This window comes from Hemiscyllium ocellatum, chromosome 11, assembly GCF_020745735.1.
Source record: "Hemiscyllium ocellatum isolate sHemOce1 chromosome 11, sHemOce1.pat.X.cur, whole genome shotgun sequence".
NCBI lineage: Eukaryota > Metazoa > Chordata > Chondrichthyes > Orectolobiformes > Hemiscylliidae > Hemiscyllium > Hemiscyllium ocellatum.
The window spans coordinates 48,399,907-48,423,000 of NC_083411.1; the positions used below are offsets into that span (position 1 = coordinate 48,399,907).

Below are 23,094 nucleotides of genomic sequence, written 5' to 3' on the forward strand. Positions count from 1 at the left end.
GTCAGAATGGATTACAATCTCTCCAAAATCTCTCTCTTGTGACAGCAAACTCCCTATCTTTGAATTAAAATCTTACCCTTTGACATATAACTTTTCATGAGTATATATCATATCTTAGAAAAATAATGTATGATTTAATTTCAGTTACAGTACCTATCTCAGTTTCAAGTATGTACTCCAGCTGATTATTATTTCTCTAATTCTATTCTGTTTCATTCTCTGCATCGATTAAAATCCTATTGCTTTAATATTCAGTTAAGTTGAATACTTTAAATGGGGAATATGGGAATATCTAATAATTTATTCTGTGCTCAGGTGGTTTATTTCACTGCGACATTACCTAATGTGATTCTGACCATACTCCTGATCCGAGGGCTTACCCTGGAGGGAGCCTCTAAAGGAATTGAATTCTACATTGGAATCCAATCAGACTTCTCCAAACTGGCAGAAGGTCATGTACGTACACGACAATAATCCATAGAATTTCAGTTGCCTCATCAGAATCAAAGTAACATCTTTGACAGTTATAGTATAGCACACATTGAGAGATGTACTTTTGGTCAGCTGACTGGAGTCTGGACGTGAAGCTGTTCAGGGCTGTACTAACCTTAGACAACACTGATAATACATACCCACCTTGACTCCATTAGAAAGAGGTTTTCTTCCAGGAGACTGCAGATATCAGCAAAGACATGGCACAGAGGTCTGACTGTTGCAAGGCACTATTTATCTGTCAATTGAGGAAGCCAATCCTCTACTTACATACCTTTTGCCAGGCATATATCCCCCTTGGAACTAGGTCTCTGTCTCCACCATGTCTGTGTGATGGAGAGGGATGTGCCTGTCGAGAGGGTTGCTGCTGTTTGTCCTTGTGCTGTTGCTATTGGTATCCCTCCTGTTCCTCATCAGAGATCCCAATTGGACATGTACAAGCTCCCATTCTGCAGTGCTGCTTTATAGCAGGGCAGTTCAGATTGAAATGAGGTTTTTGTTTGCATATTTATTCAAGGGATACATCACTGGCCAGACCAGTATTCATTGTCCATCCCTAATTACCTCGAGGGTAGTAGAGGGCAGTAGGGTGTCATACTTGCTATGGATCTTGTACATAATCTAAGGTCTTTTTTTTTGAGATGACTGAAATTATATCCAACAATATATTTAACTTGGCTCTCAGGTACAGTCCTGGGAGTGCAGCGCACTGTCACAGACAGAGAAACAGCTCAGCAGTTTCTGTCTTCAAAAGCTTTCAAACTTGACAGCCTCTTTTAGTGAGAAATCTCCATGGTGGTCTCATTTTATTGACTGGCAAATCTGTGCATCAGCTACTAATGCCACTTAAATTTTGATTGGTTATTGATATGGTCAAACTAAAGATCCAACACATTAATGGGTTATTTCACATGAGTGGTTCACAAGAATGATCCTGGGGACAAAGGGCTTGACATATGAGGAGTGGTAGAGGACTCTGGGTCAGTATCGATGAAGCTTAGAAAGATGAGGGGTACTTCATTGAAACTTACGGTATACTGAAAACCTGGATAGAGTGGATGTAGAGAAGATGCTTCCTCGTAGTGAAGGGATGACCTTTGAAAATTAAGATGAGGAATTTCTTCAGCTAGATGTTGGTTCATCTGTTGAAGTTATTGCTACATGTTGGTTCATCTGTTGAAGTTATAGCCCAATAAAGGCAGCTACAGAGGTTTGAGGGAGGAGCTGGGTAGAATCGACTGGGAGAGGAGCCTAGCAGGAAAGACAGTGGAACAGCGATGGCAGGAGTTTCTGGAAACACAACAGAAATTCATCCCTAGGAAAAAGAAGCATGGTACACCAAAGTGAATCACTTCACACTTTTCCAGGTTGAACTCCATCAGCCCAGTTCTGCATTCTATCAATGTTCCAATGCAACCCACAACAACCCTCCACACTATCCACAACTCTACCAACTTTCATATCATCCGAGTCATTTATAAAAACCACAAAGAGCAGGAGTCCTAGAACAGATCCCTGCAGAACACCATTGGTCACCAAGCTCCAGGCTAAATACTTACCATCTATCACCACCCTCTGTCTTCTATGGGCCAGCCAATTTATATCCAGACAGCCAGATTTCCCTGTATCTCATGCCACCTTACTTTCTGAATGAGCCTACTGTGTGGAACATTATCAAACACCTTGCTAAAATTCATGTATACCACATCCACTGCTCTACCTTCATCAATGTGTTTTATCACATCCTCAAAGAATTCAATAAGTTTGTGAGGCATGACCTGCCCCTCACAAAGCCATGCTGACTGTCTCTAATCAAACTACAATCAATCAATCAAATAATCATAAATCCTCTCTCTCAGAGCACTCTCCAGCATTTGCCCACCACTGACATAATTCCAAGGATTATCCTTTTTCCCTTTCTCAAACAAGTATTTTCCACCCTCTAATCACCTGCTACAATTCCAGTGGCAAATCAGCAAAGGTGCAGCAATCTCTTCCCTCACTTACTGTAGTAACCTAAGAATTATCCTGTCCGGACCAGGGGATTTATCTATCCTTATGTTTTTCAAAATTTTCTGCACATCTTCCTTCCTAACATCAACCTATTCTAGCATATCAATCTGTTTCATGCTGTCCTCTGAAACATCAAGTTCCCTCCCAGTAGTGACTACTGAAGCAAAGTATTCATTAAGGACCCTTCAAGTTCCCTTCACTATCCCTGATCGGCCTGACCCTCAATTTGGCCATCCTCTTGTTCCTCACATAAGTGTAGAACGCTTTAGGATTATCCTTAACCTTACCCACTAAAGCTTTTTCATGACCCTTCCTAGTTCTCCCAATAAACCTGTGGAATCTCTTTGGATTATCCTTAACCTTATTTGCCAAAGCTATCTCATTTCTGCTCTTTGCTTTCCTGATCTCCATCTTAAGAATGCCCCTACCCTCTTTATATTGCTCAAGAAGTTTATTTAAACCAAGTTGTCTCTATCAGACATATGATTCTTTTTTTCTTGACTAGAACCTCAATATCTTTATTCATCTATTGTTCTCTAATCCTACCAGCCTTACTTTTTACTCTAACAGGAACTCTGAACTCTCGTTATCTCACTTCTTTTTATTCATTTGTGGGATATGTGGGTGTCGCTAGCTGGGCCAACATTTATAGCCCATCCCAAGTTGTTCTTGAGAAGGTGGTGGTGAGCTGCCTTCTTGAACTGCTGCAGTCCACCTGCTGTGGGTTGACCCACAATGCCTTTAGGGAGGGAATTCCAGGATTTTGATCCAGTGACAGTGAAGGAATGGCAATATATTTCCAAAACTGGAGAGTAAATGGCTTGGAGGAGATCTTGAAGGTGGTGGTGTTGCCCTTGTTCTTTGAGATGAAACTGATAGTGGGTTTGAAAGGTGCTGTCTAAGGATCTTCAATGAATTTCTGCAATAGTTCTTGTAGATCGTAAAAACTGCTGCTCCTGAGCATCGTTGGTGCAGAGAGTGGATGGTTGTGAATGTAATACCAATCAGTGGGCTGCTTTATCCTGGAAGGTGTCAAGCTTCTTGAGTGTTGTTGGAGCTGCACTCATCCAGGCAAGTGGGGAGTATTCCATCACATTCCTGACTTGTGCCTTGTAGATATTGGACAGTCTTTGGGAAGTCAGGGTTACTCGCTGCAGTATCCCTTGTCTCTGACCTGCTCTTGTAGCCAATGTTTTTTATATGGTAAGTTCAGTTAAGTTTCTGGTCAATGATAACCCCCAGGATGATGACAGTGGGGGATTTGGTAATGGTAACACCATTGACTGTCAAGGGGTGGTATTTAGAATGACTTTTAGTGGAGGTGGTCAATGTTACTTGTCACTTGTCAGCCCAAACGTAGATATTGTCAAGATCTTCTTAAATTTAAACATGGACTGCTTCAGTATCTGAGGAGTTGCAAATGGTGCTCAACATTGTGCAATTATCATCGAACATCCCCACCTCTGACCTTATGATGGAGGGAAGGTCATTGATGAAGCAGCTGAAGATGGTTGGGCCTAGGGCACTACCCTGAGGAACTCCTGCATAAGTGTCCTGGAGCTGAGATGACTGACCTCCAACAACCATGACCACCTTCCTATGTGTCAGGTTTGTCTCTAACCACCTAAGAATTTGCCCCTGGATTCCCATTGATTCCAGTTTTGTTTCTGATCCTTGATGCCACACTCAGTTAGCTACAATTTTGATGTCAAGGCCTGTCACTCTCCCCTCACCTCTGGAATTCAGTTTTTTTTTTCAATGTTTAAACCAAGGCTGTAATGAGGTCAGGAGCTGAGTGGCCCTGGTGGAATCCAAACTGGGCGTCACTGAGCAGGCTATTGCTGAGCAGGTGCTGTTTAATAATACTGTTGATGACACCTTCCATCACTATACTGATGAACAAGAGGAGACTGATGGGGCAATAACTGGATGGTCTGGGTTTGTCCTGCATTTTATTTCCAGACAATTTTTCACATTGTTGGGTAGATGCCAGTGTAACTGTACTGGAACAGCTTGGCTAGGGGAGCGGCAAATTCTGGAGCACAAATCTTCAGTATTAGGTGGCTATTTTGCCTGCCATTGTACCAGGGTTTCGGATATCTACTCAGAGTTGAAAAGCTATTTTCAAAGATAGGGGGAGGGTCCAGTGGTAATGGTCTGTGTAGGTAACAGCAAATTACAGAATTTGAAGATTATAACCTTTGGATGATTACCTAACTCGCCTGTAAATTAGCATAGGCCAAATCCAATGAGGAAGACAAGTATACTGCTGAAAGCCTGGTGTGGGAGAAATGCACTCTGATCTGTGCGCCATTTGCACTAGGGAAAGGTGCAGCTGTACCATTGGGATAGTCTGAACTGCACTGGGGCCAATATTTATGCAAAGGGTGTCAAACTATCTAGTGGTATCAAGGGATCAATTGCGATAATTAATGGCATATCAAAAAGCACAGACATGGTAAGAGAGGAATATACAGGCAGCTCCCAGGTCAATTTGTTTACATGTCATTAGCACAATTCAGGACAATGGGAAGCAGCCATTCATAAGTGTAAGAAATGTCAGGTCTTCAAACTTGAAAATCAGTACAGGATCATGTTCATAATTACTCGCATTTGTAAGTCCAACATTCTGAAATTGGGGAGCCCCTGTGTGGGATACAACAGAGTTCATGTGGGTAAGTCTGAGAAGGGTAAAGGAAAGACATTATTGTGTTGAGACAATCGGAATTCAAACATTAGCCGCAGGCATGAAACTGGTCGCAAGTGAATTATCCTTAAAGGAAACATCTGGCAATTACGGTAGGAGCAAGTGATGTTGATGAGCAAGTTTTGGTCATGCCTAGCTTAACAGATAACTACAGAATAACGAGAAACGTCTTGTGGTTGGACATGTAAAATGTGATTGGTTAGAAGTAAATGGGATGATAAGTGGACACTAAGGATTGGGTAAACAAGAGAGCATAGAATGGAAAAATAAAGTATAAGAATGTGAGGCAAATACAGATAGATCTGCTTTGCATCACCTTGCTATGTACCATTAACACCATGCTTCTGCAATAAAGATTTCAAGAAAACATCGTGTAGATCCCTGCCTGGTTATTCCTACTATCGGGGACATGAGTACCCAACAACGAGGCGTAGTCAGCAGGATCGCAAAAGGATAATGGGGAAGAGGTTTTGAAAATCATTTCAATCTAATCGTCACCGAGAGGTAAGGACTCTTCATGTAATAAACATCCAGAGCGGGGAAGTGGTGGTCTGAGATTTTCCCTGTCTGACGCGATCTGAAACTACTAGACAGTTTCGATCTGAGACATAGGACAGAAAAAGGAGAGCCATTGTCTATGACTCTTAGAGAGTCTATTTTGGTTCAAATCTAACCTGAAATCCAGGGATAATGTCTAAATTTGAACTACCTACCAAAGTTAAAGGTGGTCAGGCACCACCTGACATTGTTGTGGATGAAGTCTTGTAGAAATTAAGGGAACATATTGAACAACAACTTAACCATCCTACGACTCTGACTAAAATTTGTCTAAAGTATGGACCCTCCATGGGCAGTGGTCCCTGGATGATATTAAATGGGTCTGGGGAAAGACTACCCATATAAAAATAAGAAAAAAAATTGCTGGTCACTCTGTGTAACACAACAACTCAGATAGAGACAAGAAATAATTGAAAAATTGAATTATGATAGAGAAATTCATAGTCTAAGAGAGGAAATAAAACCTGTTTGAGAGGAATTAAAAACCACAGAGAAAGAATTGTCACAAACTCAAAAGGAATTAGAACAATTAAAACTACGTCACACACGTCACCTCCTCCCTACGTGATTGCCCCATTGTATCCAAAACCCTTGCCTCAACCAGCCCCTCCAGGTGATGGCCCAGATAAGATTCGTACTATCAGTGGTGCCCACTGCCCTGAGGGAAGTTCTGACACATCCATCAGTTCAGAAGATAAGAGGCACCCCCTGTTGTTCTGAGGCCTGTATGGAGGAAACGACAGAAGGGAAGAAAAGTAAAGATTGAGGGAGAGGTTTGGGATAAGATATAAATTTCTCCAATTTTAATCCATGAGACAAACTAGTTGAAAGTAGGCCCAAAGAATTGCCACACCTGAAGAGGGGAGGTATGAAAACATGGAAAGGGTTAGAAAAACTCAAGAAAATATCTACCTGACAGTCTATGGATGGAGTTCTAATCTTGTTTGCCACAATGGGGAACAATGCAGGACAAACATTGTACTGCAGGGTTAACAACCACATGGGACAGGAAGAACAGACTTTAAATCACAGTTGGCAGGCAATCCACAATTGGCTGCAAAAATTTGGACCATCTAAAACTGATTGGAGTAAAAAACCTGCATGCCAACAGAATGGAAGTGAAGATGTTAAAAACTTTGCAGAAAGATTTGTTGATGTCTGGATCAAGCTTCCTGGTCTAGCTCCTAATAACAATCCAGAGAAAGAGGACGAAATTTGGTCCGAGTAAAGGCTGCTTTCGGAGCAGCCTTACAGTTTGAACTAGCTAAGATGTTAAAAGTACAATGTCATGATTTGGATAAAAGCTCACCCACTTGTGGTGAAGTAATAGAGGAAGCTAATCGTCTGGGGGCAAATATAGAATTGAAGCTCAGAGCCATGCAGACCATAGAAGCTCCTAACACTGAGAAAAACCCAGGGAAGTGCGACAGTTGTGGAAAAGAGGGTGATTTGGCTAAAAGGTGCAACTTAGAAAAGGGAAATACTGACAAAACAGGCCCCCAAACTGGATAAGAAAGAGTCTGGATGGGAGAGGTTGTCCTTGAACGAGCATCTTATGTTATTAGAACAGCTCCAGCGCTGTACTGAACTTCAGGTAAAAGAACTCATTAATAAAAAACTAGAGCAACCCATCACCATCTTTGAGCCCATTATTTTCACGGCCATCGAGAACCATTTGGATAGCTGCTATATTTTGATGGGGTGGGTGATAGGAAAGTTGACTGCCTTTTTGACATTAGTGCAGAACTAACATGTTTACCCTTAATTGATGGACATAATTTACCTTTGGAGGGATAGCGGAGAACTGCTGTAGGAGTAGGGGGGAAAGAACTAAGACTTGAGAAAACTAAGCTTCTGCCAATAAGATTGAAGCCAACGAGATTTTTACATCTGTATGGGTTAGACCCATACCACAGGCCCTATTAGCGATAGATGTATTAACTCAATACATTTGCTGTTACACTTTGAGAATGGCCATGTTAGTGGGCGGCATGGTGGCACAGTGGTTAGCACTGCTGCCTCACAGCGCCAGAGACCCGGGTTCAATTCCCGCCTCAGGCGACTGTGTGGAGTTTGCACGTTCTCCCCGTGTCTGCGTGGGTTTGCTCCGGTTTCCTCCCACAGTCCAAAGATGTGCAGGTCAGGTGAATTGGTTATGCTAAATTGCCCGTAGTGTTATGTAAGACGTAATTGTATGGGTGGGTTGCGCTTCGGCGGGTCGGTGTGGATTTGTTGGGCCGAAGGGCCTATTTCCACTCTGTAAGTAATCTAATCTAATGTTATTTGGTCAATACGACATCTCAAACAGGAAGAATGGCAGAATCATCCCATTTGGGCAAAGGACAAAAATGACTGCGGCCTGTTAAAGATGACCCACTTTTACTGGAGTTCTCCCAGCATGTACTAAACAATACTCCATTAGTTTTGTCTCCATTGCTGATGTTTTACCTGTAATCAAATGATTAGAGCAACAAGGTATACCAGTAGAAGTCCATAGTTCATCTGGTTAAAAAGACAGACTGAACTTCACATCTGACAGTAGATTACCGGAAAGTGACCCAATGCATTGACCAAAAAGCACCCTTGGTTGCAGATCCCTGTGCCATTTTTAATTCTCTTTCACCCAAATACAAATATTTTTCAGTGATAGACATGGCCAACGGATTTGGGTCCGTTCCTTTGGCCTGTGAGGGACAACCATGGTTTGCTTTTCCCAGCCAACAACGACAGTATATCTGGATGCATCTACTGCAGAGCTTTCACAGTCGCCCTACTATATTCCACATGGCCTTGCAAGATCATTTGTGGGAATTGCCTCTGATAACATCCACAATGATTCAGTATATGGGTGATATTCAAATAGCATTCCAGACTAAGGAACAGCATAGGGCAGTTTTACGCATTCTCCTTGATCGTTTGTACTCTTTAAGGCAAACCTGAAGAAGGTGCAACTCGCCCAAGAAGAGGTAGAATACCTGGGACAAAACATTTCAGCAGGAAAACATGAAATAAGGCAGGACTGGACAGCCGTTACTTGAACAGCCAAATAACCCACTACTGTTCGGGAATTCAGATCTTTTCTAGGTCATTGTAATTTCAAGTGAAACTGGATTGGTAGTTGCGCACATCTAGCTCCGCCACTGAATGATCTCCTGAAAGAAAAGAGTGAATCCAAGCAGACTGATCCCAAAGTAGCATTCTGCCTTCCAAAAATTAAAATCTGCTGTGTGCTCAGCCTCAGCTTTGGGTATCCCAAATAACAGGAGACCTTTTCACTCTTCATGTCCATGAAAAGGACAGTTATATGAAAGCTGTACTGCCCCAGGAAAACAGTGACAGACATTGGCCCATTAGCTACTATTGTGTTATGCTCGGTTGGACCCAGTGGCGCTGGGATGGGGTAGCCGTTTGAGAGCTACGAAAGGTACCTCCAAGGTGCTAATAGCCACAGCATCCTGTATTGAATCAGAAACTGATTGTGAAGTGCCCTCACACAGTCCTTGCCATGTTGTCTATGAATCAGGCCTCCCACCCTCTTGGAAGCTCTCAACCTCCACCTTGTTGCCGCCAGTTCAGTCCAATTTTGCTCCCAACCCCGCAGAACCAATTGGTGGAGGGGTGGGGGGTTGGGGGGAGAGTTGGGAGGGTGGGGAGGAGGAGGAGGGGAAGAGACTGATTAGGTCAAAGGCGAACATGATTGTGCGGAAATTCTGCAGCAGCTCGGGTGGCTAAGGAACCCTTGCAGAATCCAGATTGAGTTATCTTCATAGACATATCTTTGTTTGTTGAGAATGGTACTCAGAACGCCAGCTGGGCTGTTACTAGCCTGCATGAAGTCATAGCCCAAGGAGGTCTGTCAGCGAGCACTTCAGCACAGCAAAGTGCTCTTAGCTGCAGGAACCCCAATTAGAATTGGGGGTGAAGCTCATAATCTCCGAAATGCCGTACAATTACCACAAGAAGTCTGCATTTTAAACTGTAAAGTCCATAATAAAGAAAATCCCATGGAATTCTCACTGTTTTTGAAGCTGCTAGAAAGGCAGCCTCTGAAGGTAATGGCTGACAAGAGACAGTAATAACTAAATTGCAGACTTTAGTCGCAAGTGACAAGATTTAAAGACAATGAAGGGACAGTGTTCATGGGAAGAAAAGTGGGCATGCATTGAAGTGTGTGGTTAATGGTGTTTGAAGGCAGAGAGACCAATAAACCGGTAACACCACGAATACTAGGAGCTGGAGGCCAAAGTCTCGGCTCGCCTAGGCCGCTGGACAGGACTGCTCTGAGTGCTATCTTACAGGAGCCGAGTGCTAGTCATAAACCAGCTGGTGGCCGTCATGCTGTGGTACCGGCTGGTCACTTTGGTCCCTCCTCCTGGCTTTGTCGCTGACATCCAGAGAACGTTGGTCAACTTCTTCTGGGACAAAAAGATGCACTGGGTCGCTGCGCAGGTTCTGAGTCTCCCTATTGAGGAGGGCAGTCAGTCGCTGGTGTGCGTCCGCACCCAGGTCGCGACCTTCCTCCTTCAGACCTTGCAGCGATACCTTTACGTCGAGCCTCCTTCCTAGGTGGTGCGCCCTGGTGACTTATTTTTTCCGCCAGGTGCGTAACCTCAACTACGACACGCAGCTCCTGTTCGTCGACCGTGACGGTTTGGAGGTCGCCCTCAAGGTGCTGCCTGTCTTTTACTAGGACCTGATCACTGTCTGGAACATGGTCGAATCGCGCCGCGCCTACCCACCGGCAGAAGTAGCGGCTGTCGTCAGGGAGCAGTTGCTCAGGAATCCGCACCTCCGTGCTTGCGGATTCGAGTGGCTGTCGGAGGGGAGGCGTGGCGACGAGGGTGACCAGGGTCGGGGACGTGCTGGGTGCCGGGGGCCTGGGCTGGACATTGCCGCAAACATAGCGAGCAGGGCAGCGGTAGATGTCCGGTACGTGGCCACCGTCATCCGACGCCTTAAAACGGCGTTGCTCGGGCCCGACGTAGTGCACCAGTTGGAGGATGCTCAGGTGTGCAGTGGGATCCCGTCCGCGCTCACCCCAGCCCGGACGGAATTTCACCGTGGCCCCAAGGTCCCGTACTTCCCGCGGGAGCCTGTGCCCCACAACCTGAGCCACCTCCGGAATTTTAATTTTGTTTCTTTTCAGGGGGTGAAAAGGCGGGCCTTGTATCGACTGCTGCTGCACACCGTCCACCTCTTCTCCATCATCCACCGTCCGGACACGCCCTGGCGTGCCCATTTGCCACCGGACGGTGGGGATCCCCAGTGGAGGGCCCTCTACGCGGGAGTCCTCCCCCTTTCTCTCGGGGATCTGGGGTGGAGGGTGCTGCATGCAGCAATCCCCTGCAACCGCAGTTTGCGGTGGTTCATGGATTCCCAGCCCAACTGTTTGTTCTGTGGCGCTGTGGAGTCCGTGGACCATGTGTATATTGGGTGTGGGCGTTTGAACTCCCTTTTTGATTTTCTGAAAAACCTCCTCCTCTGCTTTTGGTTGCACTTCAGTCCCACGCTCCTGATCTTCGGACACCCGGTGCGGAGGAGGGAGGGCAGGTCTGAAGACCTCCTCGTGGGTCTGCTCCTGGGCCTGGCCAAACTGGCCATAAACAGGTCCAGGCAACGGGCCGTGGAGGGGGTCGTTAGGGCCGACTGCCTGCCCCTATTCCGCGGTTACGTTAGGGCCCAGGTGTCCTTGAAGAAGGAGCACGCGGTGTCCACCAACACCCTGGAGTTGTTCAGGGAGAGGTGGGCGCCGCAGGGAGTGGGGTGCATCATTTCCCCCTCCAACTCTATTTTGATTTAGTCCCTGCCCTCCCCTTCACTGTTTGATCACACAGCATTGCCCTTTGATGTGAAGGGCACTGCTTGTCACAGGCCATTTGGGTGTTTCCTTTCTTCCTGGTGGTGGAAATTAAATAAAGATTTGTGCAACTTGTGTCTCTTACTGTGTCTCACAATTGCATACACACACCATGGGTGCAGGGGAAAAAATAAGCACTACCGCAGTTAGGCGGTAGTGTGGGGGTTAAAAAAAACAAAAGAAAGGGAAAAAATAAAAAGAACACCACGAATACTAATGACATTTCTGGCACAGAAAATTTATTGGTGGGGACATTTGTTTCCATTACAGATGATGGCAAGGCTCCAAAAGAGTTAGTGAGGAACAGGATTCAAGTAACATACGCTATTTGTGGCAAATCGTTGCGCAACATGCAAAAATAATCCTGGACCAACCACAGTGATTGCACAATTGAGACCTCTGGCACCTGCTGGGCTCTTCCAACATCTTCTTAGATATCCCGACCAAAATGTCAAGGATATTTTGAGGTTTGAGTCACTCTTAACAAATTGTCAAGCTGGGTGGAAGCATCTCCCACTTGGCAAGCCACGTCCAATCATACCACTACAGCCCTCTGTAAGGAATACATTCCCCGATGGGGACTCCCAAGTTGTATAGATTTGGACCAAGAGACTCAATTTGTAGATGCATTGTGCCAGGAAGTGTAGAGACTGCTGAGTATTAAGTGGGAATTGCATTGGCCTAATCACCCTCAGTCACTGCGACAGGTGGAACACACAAATCGGATTCTGAACCAACACTCGGCTAACTATCATCAGAAAGGATTGCCTTGGCCTCAAGCTCTGCCTCTGGTATGATGTAGCATTTGAGCTATCCCTAATTAAACCACAGGTATGAGCCCTTCTGAGGTGATAACTGGTAGACTCATGTCTTTACCTGATACAATTGATCTTAGAACAGCAGATTGTCAACTATTGAGTGATTCATTGTTAAAGTATTCAGGATCTAACCGATTCTGTTCATTTTGCTTCCCAACAGGTGTCAGCAGCTTGAGGAGATTCCCCTAAAGGTGTTCACGACATCATTCCCGGCAAGTGGGTCTACGTTAAGAAAATACACAAAGAACCGTTGGGTGCCAAGTGGGAAGGTCGGTATCAAGTTCTTCTCCTATCACCTTCAGCCATGAATATGCAGGGCAGGAAGGCTTGGATTCATGCATCACATGTCAAAAGGGCTAACACCCCTGCCCCATTGTGACAAAGTTTTTATTTTTGGAACTCGTAATTGTTTTGATCTCTTGGGTCACATGAACATGCACTGTCAGGCACAAGTTGTATGCGAATACTTTTTTGTGCATGTCTTATGTTTATCCTGGACATACGAATGTCTCCAGTGCTGGGTTTGCTCTCATATTCCCATACATTCAAAGGACGGTATCCCCTTAGACCCATGCCTTTTAATGTATCTGCAGTGGCTGAATGGGTCACTCTCCAGAACGAATCCCACATGGCTGCCACATCTTCCACAGAGAAAGGGATATATTGGGTGGAAATTAATGGCACCAGAGGTATGTGGGAATTGACAGGGTACAGTTCTTCGGCATTTGAATGCTGGAATCAACCTCAATTTAATACCGTCCGTATCACCATCACTAATACATCAATGGTGGGAAAACCGTTATGTTCTATTTGTGGCACTTGATTTAAGCCGAAGGGTTGGTTTGCAGGTCAGAGTAATTGTACCTAATATTTTAATGGCACATCTGATGCTTGTCTTCCATCTAAACTTAATTTTATTATCTCACATCAGCAGAAACTTTTGACCACACCTGGCTCCCGAACTATATAACTCAGTTTATCCTGTGCAATGGTACTTTTTTTTGTTTGCGGACATAATGCTTACCACGTGGTTACCTCTGTCATGATCTGGTTTCTGTTTATTTAGCTTTTTTAGTCCCTTTTATGTGTCATACTCTACCTTTCATCCCTTATCCTCCATAAACGTTGCAACTCTAAGATAGACAAGTTCTTTGACCTTTGATATTGGCCATATGCTGCATATAAATCCTTTTCTGAGATTCAATTACTCTATTCCATATTGGAACAAGTAGTTCATGACACCTCCCAAGCCCTTGATAAGAGTAATGTAGAAATGGTTGCTATTCGAACAAGAACATTACAAAATTACAAAATGGCCCTGGATTGGCTACTATCTGAGAAAGGACGGACCTGTGCCCACGTAGGAAAAGAGTGTTGTACCTACATTCTGGCCAATTCTGAAGAGATCATAAATTCAACTGCTCATATTCACAAGGAGGTCGACAAACTTAGACAACTCCTTTCAAGTACCATATAGAATTGGGCTATAACTGGTCAGGATCACTTGAAACATCTATCCTCCAGGAGATTAACATCTTTCTTGTTGTTATTCTTGCTTTATATGTATGTATCAAATGTTGTTTTACTCGTGCCCTTAACCCTCCCAAGTTACGACATCAGAAGAAGTGAATACTGACTGCTGCATATGGGTAATGATTCATAATGTACAATGTGATTGGAATCAAAAGGGCCAAACGCAGGCAAGTGGAACTAGTTTAGTTTGGGAAACATAGTTAGCATGGATGAGTTGGATCAAAGGGTCTGTTTCCGTGCTCTATAACTTTATGAGAATTTTAAATTCCCTCAGTTGCTAACTATAACAGTACAGTTGACAAACAAAATATCGAGTACCCTGTAAAGGAAACATCTGGCAATCACAATCAGAACAAGTTGTGTTGATGAGTAAATTTTGGTCATGCTTAACTTAGCAGATAATCACAGGACATAGAGAAACATTTTGTGATTGGACATGTAAGATGTGATTGGTTAGAAGTACTCAGAGTAAGTGGAGGCTGAGGATTGGGTAAAGGGAGAGCATAGAATGAAGAAATAATGTATAAGAATGTGAGCAAAACACAGACAGATGTGCTTTGCATCACCTTGCTATGTACCATTAACGCCATACTTCTGCAATAAAGGCATTCACGAAGGCATTGTGCAGTTCCCTGTCTGGTTATTCCTATTATCAGGGAAACAAGTACCCAACACTGCCAAAAGCTGTGAGCCATAGAATCGTAGCATCCGTACAGTATGGAAACAGGCCCTTTGGCCCAACAAGTCCACATCGAATCTCCAAAGAGTAACCCAACCAGACCCATTCCCCTACCCATTTATCCTATATTTACCTCTGACTCATGCACCTAGCCTTACATCCCTGAACACTACGGGGAATTTATAGCATAGCCAATTCATCTAGCTTGCTTGGATTGTTGCAGGAAACCAGAGCACCCAGAGAAAACTCGCACAGACACGGGGAAAATGTGCAAACTCCTCAGAGACAGTCAGCCAAGGCTGGAATCAAACCTGAGTTCCTGGTGAGTGAGGCAACAGTGCTAACCACTGAACCACCATGGTGCCCACATCTCCATATTTCATCACAATGGTTTGTGAGGTTTCCATGTGATTAATAGAATCTGGAATTGAATGATGCCATAAAACAACCATCAGTTATTGCAGACACCTACCTGCTTCACCAGAGTCATTGTCAAAAAATATTTCTCATGATTGCTAGGTCTGGCCTACGTGTGACTGCACAGCATTGCGATTAACAGTTAACTATCTTTTGTTAGTTAACAGGTCCTCCTGGGTCAACAGGTCACTCATTATCAGGGTAATCCAGAATGGGCAACAAATGTGAAGATGCTAACATCTTGTGAAATAATTCAGCCATGAATATGCAGGGCAGGAAGGCTTGGATTCATGCATCACATGTCAAAAGGGCTAACACCCCTGCCTCATTGTGACAAAGTTTTTATTTTTGGAACTCGTAATTGTTTTGATCTCTTGGGTCACATGAACATGCACTGTCAGGCACAAGTTGTATGCGAATACTTTTTTGTGCATGTCTTATGTTTATCCTGGACATACGAATGTCTCCAGTGCTGGGTTTGCTCTCATATTCCCATACATTCAAAGGACGGTATCCCCTTAGACCCATGCCTTTTAATGTATCTGCAGTGGCTGAATGGGTCACTCTCCAGAACGAATCCCACATGGCTGCCACATCTTCCACAGAGAAAGGGATATATTGGGTGGAAATTAATGGCACCAGAGGTATGTGGGAATTGACAGGGTACAGTTCTTCGGCATTTGAATGCTGGAATCAACCTCAATTTAATACCGTCCGTATCACCATCACTAATACATCAATGGTGGGAAAACCGTTATGTTCTATTTGTGGCACTTGATTTAAGCCGAAGGGTTGGTTTGCAGGTCAGAGTAATTGTACCTAATATTTTAATGGCACATCTGATGCTTGTCTTCCATCTAAACTTAATTTTATTATCTCACATCAGCAGAAACTTTTGACCACACCTGGCTCCCGAACTATATAACTCAGTTTATCCTGTGCAATGGTACTTTTTTTTGTTTGCGGACATAATGCTTACCACGTGGTTACCTCTGTCATGATCTGGTTTCTGTTTATTTAGCTTTTTTAGTCCCTTTTATGTGTCATACTCTACCTTTCATCCCTTATCCTCCATAAACGTTGCAACTCTAAGATAGACAAGTTCTTTGCCCTTTGATATTGGCCATATGCTGCATATAAATCCTTTTCTGAGATTCAATTACTCTATTCCATATTGGAACAAGTAGTTCATGACACCTCCCAAGCCCTTGATAAGAGTAATGTAGAAATGGTTGCTATTCGAACAAGAACATTACAAAATTACAAAATGGCCCTGGATAGGCTACTATCTGAGAAAGGACGGACCTGTGCCCACGTAGGAAAAGAGTGTTGTACCTACATTCTGGCCAATTCTGAAGAGATCATAAATTCAACTGCTCATATTCACAAGGAGGTCGACAAACTTAGACAACTCCTTTCAAGTACCATATAGAATTGGGCTATAACTGGTCAGGATCACTTGAAACATCTATCCTCCAGGAGATTAACATCTTTCTTGTTGTTATTCTTGCTTTATATGTATGTATCAAATGTTGTTTTACTCGTGCCCTTAACCCTCCCAAGTTACGACATCAGAAGAAGTGAATACTGACTGCTGCATATGGGTAATGATTCATAATGTACAATGTGATTGGAATCAAAAGGGCCAAACGCAGGCAAGTGGAACTAGTTTAGTTTGGGAAACATAGTTAGCATGGATGAGTTGGATCAAAGGGTCTGTTTCCGTGCTCTATAACTTTATGAGAATTTTAAATTCCCTCAGTTGCTAACTATAACAGTACAGTTGACAAACAAAATATCGAGTACCCTGTAAAGGAAACATCTGGCAATCACAATCAGAACAAGTTGTGTTGATGAGTAAATTTTGGTCATGCTTAACTTAGCAGATAATCACAGGACATAGAGAAACATTTTGTGATTGGACATGTAAGATGTGATTGGTTAGAAGTACTCAGAGTAAGTGGAGGCTGAGGATTGGGTAAAGGGAGAGCATAGAATGAAGAAATAATGTATAAGAATGTGAGCAAAACACAGACAGATGTGCTTTGCATCACCTTGCTATGTACCATTAACGCCATACTTCTGCAATAAAGGCATTCACGAAGGCATTGTGCAGTTCCCTGTCTGGTTATTCCTATTATCAGGGAAACAAGTACCCAACACTGCCAAAAGCTGTGAGCCATAGAATCGTAGCATCCGTACAGTATGGAAACAGGCCCTTTGGCCCAACAAGTCCACATCGAATCTCCAAAGAGTAACCCAACCAGACCCATTCCCCTACCCATTTATCCTATATTTACCTCTGACTCATGCACCTAGCCTTACATCCCTGAACACTACGGGGAATTTATAGCATAGCCAATTCATCTAGCTTGCTTGGATTGTTGCAGGAAACCAGAGCACCCAGAGAAAACTCGCACAGACACGGGGAAAATGTGCAAACTCCTCAGAGACAGTCAGCCAAGGCTGGAATCAAACCTGAGTTCCTGGTGAGTGAGGCAACAGTGCTAACCACTGAACCACCATGGTGCCCACATCTCCATATTTCATCACAATGGTTTGTGAGGTTTCCATGTGATTAATAGAATCTGGAATTGAATGATGCCATAAAACAACCATCAGTTATTGCAGACACCTACCTGCTTCACCAGAGTCATTGTCAAAAAATATTTCTCATGATTGCTAGGTCTGGCCTACGTGTGACTGCACAGCATTGCGATTAACAGTTAACTATCTTTTGTTAGTTAACAGGTCCTCCTGGGTCAACAGGTCACTCATTATCAGGGTAATCCAGAATGGGCAACAAATGTGAAGATGCTAACATCTTGTGAAATAATTTTAAAAACGAGAGTAACCTCGCTGAGCTTGGAGCAGATGCATCTAGATACAGGTTGTTTTGCTGTAATGCAGCCGTTGTGTTCTTCTGCAGCTCCGCACTACAGAAAATCGTGCTATTGAAATTGTTACAGAGAATTGTGTTGTAGATTGCGACAGAAAATCTGCTCAAGAGAAACTTCGCATTATCCAAACATCACCCATAATTAATCACATTGTAGCCAAACCGCAATGACAAAACGCACATTATAGCAGGAACACCGAGAGTCATTGAGTCATAGAGATGTCCAGCATAGAAACAGAACCTGCGGTCCAACTCGTCCATGCCAACCAGATATCCTAATCCAATCTAGTCCCACTTGCAAGCGCCCGAACCTCCAAACGCTTCCTATTCATACACCCATCCAAATGCCTTTTAAATATTGTACCAGCCTCCATCACTTCCTCTGGTAGCTCATTCCATACATGTACCACCCTCTGTGTGAAAAAGTTGCCCCTTAGGTCTCTTTTATATCTTTCCCCTCTCACCCTAAACCTATGCCCTCTAATTCTGGACTCCCACACCCCAGGGAAAAGACTTTGTCTATTTATCTTATCCATGCCCCTCATAATTTTGTAAATCTCTAAAAGGTCACCCCTCAGCCTCTGATGCTCCAGGGAAAACAGCCCCAGCCTGTTCAGCCTCTCCCTATAGACCAAATCCTCCAAACCTGGCAACATCCTTGTAAATCTTTTGTGAACCCTTTCAAGTTTCACAACATCTTTCCGATATGAAGGAGACCAGAATTGCATGCAATATTCCAACAGTGGCCTAATCAATGTCCAGTGCAGCAGCAACATGAGCTCCCAACTCCTGTACTCAATACTCGGATCAATAAAGGAAGGCATACCAAATGTCTTCTTCACTATCCTATCGACCTGCGACTCCACTTTCAAGGAGCTATGAACCTGCACTCCAAGATCTCTTTGTTCAGCAACACTCCCTAGGACCTTACCATTAAGTGTATAAGTCCTGCTAAGATTTGGCCTCCCAAAATGCAGCACTTCGCATTTATCTGAATTAAATTCCATCTGCCACTTCTCAGCCCATTGGCTCATCTGGTCAAGATCCTGTTGTAATCTGAGGTAACCTTCTTCTTTGTCCACTACACCTCCAATTTTGGTGTCATCTGCAAACTTACTAACTAGACCTCTTATGCTTGCATCCAAATCATTTATGTAAATGACAATAAGTAGAGGACCCAGCACCGATCATTGTGGCACTCCACTGGTCATAGGCCTCCAGACTGAAAAACAACCCTCCACCACCACCCTCTGTCTTCTACCTTTGAAACAGTTCCATATCCAAATGGCTAGTTCTCCCTGTATTCCATGAGATCTGACCTTGCTAACCAGTCTTCCATGGGGAACTTTGTCGAACACCGTACTGAAGTTCATATAGATCACATCTACTGCTCTGCCCTCATCAATCCTCTTTGTTACTTCTTCAAACAACTCAATCAAGTTTGTGAGACATGATTTCCCACGCATAAAATCATGCTGACTATCCCTAATTAGTCCTTGCCTTTCCAAATACATGTATATCCTGTGCCTCAGGATTCTCTCCAACAACTTGCCCACCACCGACTTCAGGCTCACTGGCCGCCTTGCTGATCTTTGAGGGGCCCTCCTCTCTCCCTTGTTACCCTTTTGTCCTTAATGTATTTGTAAAAACCCTTTGGATTCTCCTGAATTCTATTTGCCAAAGCTATTTCATGTCCCCTTTTCACCCTCCTGCTTTCCCTTTTAAGTATACTCCTACTGCCTTTATACTCTTCTTAGGATTCACTCGATCTATCCTGTCTATACCTTACATATGCTTCCTTCTTTTTCTTAACCAAGTCCGCAATTTCGTTAGTAATCCAGCATTCCCTATACCACCAGCCTTTCCTTTCACCCTAACAGGAATATGCTTTCTCTGGATTCTCATTATCTCATTTCTGAAGGCTTCCCATTTTCCAGCCGTCCCTTTACCTGCGAACATCTACCCCCAATCAGCTTTTGAAAGTTCTTGCCTAATACTGTCAAAATTGGCCTTTTTCCAATTTAAAAATTCAACTTTTAGATCTGATCTATCCTTTTCCATCACAGTTTTAAATCTAATAGAATTATGGTCACTGGCCCCAAAGTGCTCCCCCACTGACACTTCAGTCACCTGCCCTGCCTTATTTCCCAAGAGTAGATCAAGTTTTGCACCTTTCCTCGTAGGTACATCCACATACTGAATCAGAAAATTTTCTTGTAATGCGCTTAACAAATTCCTCTCCATCTAAACCCTTAACACTATGGCAGTCCCAGTCCACGTTTGGAAAGTTAAGATCCCTGGCCATAGCCACCCTATTATTTTTGCAGAAAACTGAGATCTCCTTGCAAGTTTGTTTCTCAATTTCTCTCTGACTATTAGGAGGTCTATAATACAATCCCAATAAGGTAATCATCCTTTTCTTATTTCTCAGTTCCACCTAAATAACTTCCCTGGATATATTTCCAGGAATATCCTCCCTTATCACAAATGCCACTCCCCCTCCTCTCTCGCCTCCCTTTCTATCCTTCCTGTAGCATTTGTATCCTGAAACATTAAGCTGCCAGTCCTGCTCATCCCTGAGCCATGTTTCTGTAATTGCTGGGATGTTCCAGACGCACATTCCTAATCATGCCCTGAGTTCAGCTGTCTTCCCTGTCAGGCCCCTTGCATTGAAATAAATGCTGTTTAATTTATTAGTCCTATCTTGTCCCTGCCTGCCCTGTTTGACTTGCTCCTATTCTCAACTGTACCATCTCAGATCGATCTCTTTCCTTACTATCTCCCTGGGTCCCACCCCCCTAACCCCCACCTTACTAGTTTTAATCCTCCCGAGCAGCTCAAGCAAATTTCCCTGCCAGTATATTAGTCCCCTTCCAAATTAGGTGCAATCCGTCCTTCTTGTACAGGTCACTTCTGCCCCAAAGGAGATTCTAATGATCCAAAAAAATGTGAATCCTTCTCCCATACACTGGCTCCTCAGCCATGCATTCATCTACTCTATCCTCCTATTCCTGCTCTCACTAGCTCATAGCACTGGGAGTAATGCAGATATTACTACTCTTGAGGACCTCCTTTTTAAATTCCTGCCTAATTCTCTGTAATCTCCCTTCAGAATCTCAACCTTTCCCCTTCCTATGTCATTGGTTCCAATATGGACAATGACCTCTTGCTGGTACCCCTCCACCTTGAGAACATTTTGCACCCTCTCTGAGACATCCTTGATCCTGGCACCAGGGAAGTATCTCCAAAAACATATAACATATATATTCCGTTGATAGAGATTTGTCAGACCATGTGAAATTTCTGATGCTGGATTAGTGGTGTTGTAAAAGCACAGCAGTTCAGGCAGCATCTGAGGAGCAGTAAAATCGATGTTTCAGGCAAAAGCCCTTCATCAGTAATACAGGCAGAGTGCCTGAAGGGTAGAGAGATAAATGAGAGAGGGTGGAGGTGGGGAGAAAGTAGCATAGAGTACAATAGGTGAGTGGGGGAGGTGTTGAAGGTGATAGGTCAGGGAGGAGGGTTGACTGGATAGATTGAAAAGAAGATAGGCTGGTAGGACAAGTCATGGGGACAGTGCTGAGCTGGAAATTTGGAACTGGGGTGAGGTGGGGGAAGGAGAAATGAGGAAACTGTTGAAGTCCACATTAATGCCCTGGGGTTGAAGTGTTCCGAGGCGGAAGATGAGGCATTCTTCCTCCAAGCATTGGGTGGTGAGGGAGCAGCGGTGAAGGAGGCCCAGGACGTCCATGTCCTTGGCAGAGTGGGAGGGGGAGATGAAATGTTGGGTCACAGGGCAGTGGGGTTGATTGGTGCAGATGTCCAGTCTTCCCAATATAGAGAGGACCAATGGATACAATAAATGATATTGGTGGATGTGCAGGTAAAACTTTGATGGATGTGGAAGGCTCCTTTAGGGCCTTGGATGGAGGTGAGGGAGGAGGTGTGGGCGCAGGTTTTGCAATTCCTGCAGTGGCAGGGAGAGGTGCCAGCATGGGAGGGTGGGTTGTAGGGGGGCGTGGACCTGACCAGGTAGTCACGGATAAATGGTCTTTGTGGAAGGCAGAAAGGGGTGGGGAGAGAACTATATCCCTGGTGGTGGGGTCCGTTTGGAGGTGGCGGAAATGTCATTGGATGATTTGGTTTATGCAAAGGTTGGTAGGGTGGAAGGTGAACACCAGAGGGGTTCTGTCCTTGTTACAGTTGGAGGGGTGGGGTCTGAGGGCAGAGGTGAGGGGTGTAGACGAGATGCGTTGGAGGGCATCATTAACCACGTGGGAAGGGAAATTGGAAGGAGGCCATCTGTTGTGTTCTGTGGTAGAACTGGTCCTCATGGGAGCAGATATGGCGGAGATGGAGGAATTGGAAATACAGGCTGGCATTTTTGCAGGAGGTAGGGTGGGAAGAGGTGTAATCCAGGTAGCTGTGGAAGTCGGTAGGTTTGTAAAAAATGTCAGTGTCAAGTCGGTCGTCATTAATGGAGATGGAGAGGTCCAGGAAGGGGAGGGAGGTGTCAGAGATGGTCCAGGTAAATTTAAAATCAGGGTGGAATGTTCTGGTGAAGTTGTTGAATTGCTCAACCTCCTTGCGGGAGCACGAGGTGGTGCCAATGCAGCCATCAATGTAGCGGAGGAGGAGGTGGGGAGTGGTGTTGGTGTAATTACGGAAGATGGACTGTTCTACGTAGCCAACAAAGAGACAGGCATAGCTGGGGCCCATTCGGGTGCCCATGGCTACCCCTTTGGTCTGGAGGAAGTGGGAGGATTCGAAGGAGAAATTGTTAAGTGTCAGGACCAGTTTGGCCAAACGAATGAGAGTGTCGATGGAAGGGTACTGTTGGGAACATCGGTAGAGGAAGCAACGGAGGGCTTGGAGGCCCTGGTCATGATGCCCCAGCTGACTGTGAGGGAACTGAATGGGATTTTTAATTTTCCCAACAGCAAATCCCCTGTGTCTGGTTCACTCTGACAAAGTCCTTTGAAATCTCAAGACTTCAAAATATTGGCGCTGCATTCAGCCTCAATCTGAATGGTCACTCAATAGTCAATCTTTGAATCTTTCTGATAATTGTATGGCAGGCAGGGATAGTAGGAGAGGTTCCTTGTCAATTGGAAACATTGA

At 44.3% G+C, this 23,094-nt stretch overlaps 1 protein-coding gene across 1 annotated transcript in view; it reads left to right on the forward strand.

Moving 5' to 3' along the window:
* Positions 1 to 23,094, forward strand: part of LOC132820332 (sodium- and chloride-dependent neutral and basic amino acid transporter B(0+)-like) — a 197,321-nt gene that overhangs the window by 125,153 nt on the left and 49,074 nt on the right. Inside the window, exon 7 of the mRNA XM_060832354.1 lies at positions 12,606 to 12,714. Within this exon, the coding sequence (XP_060688337.1) occupies positions 12,606 to 12,714 (109 nt within the window). The remainder of the gene's footprint in view (positions 1 to 12,605; positions 12,715 to 23,094) is intronic.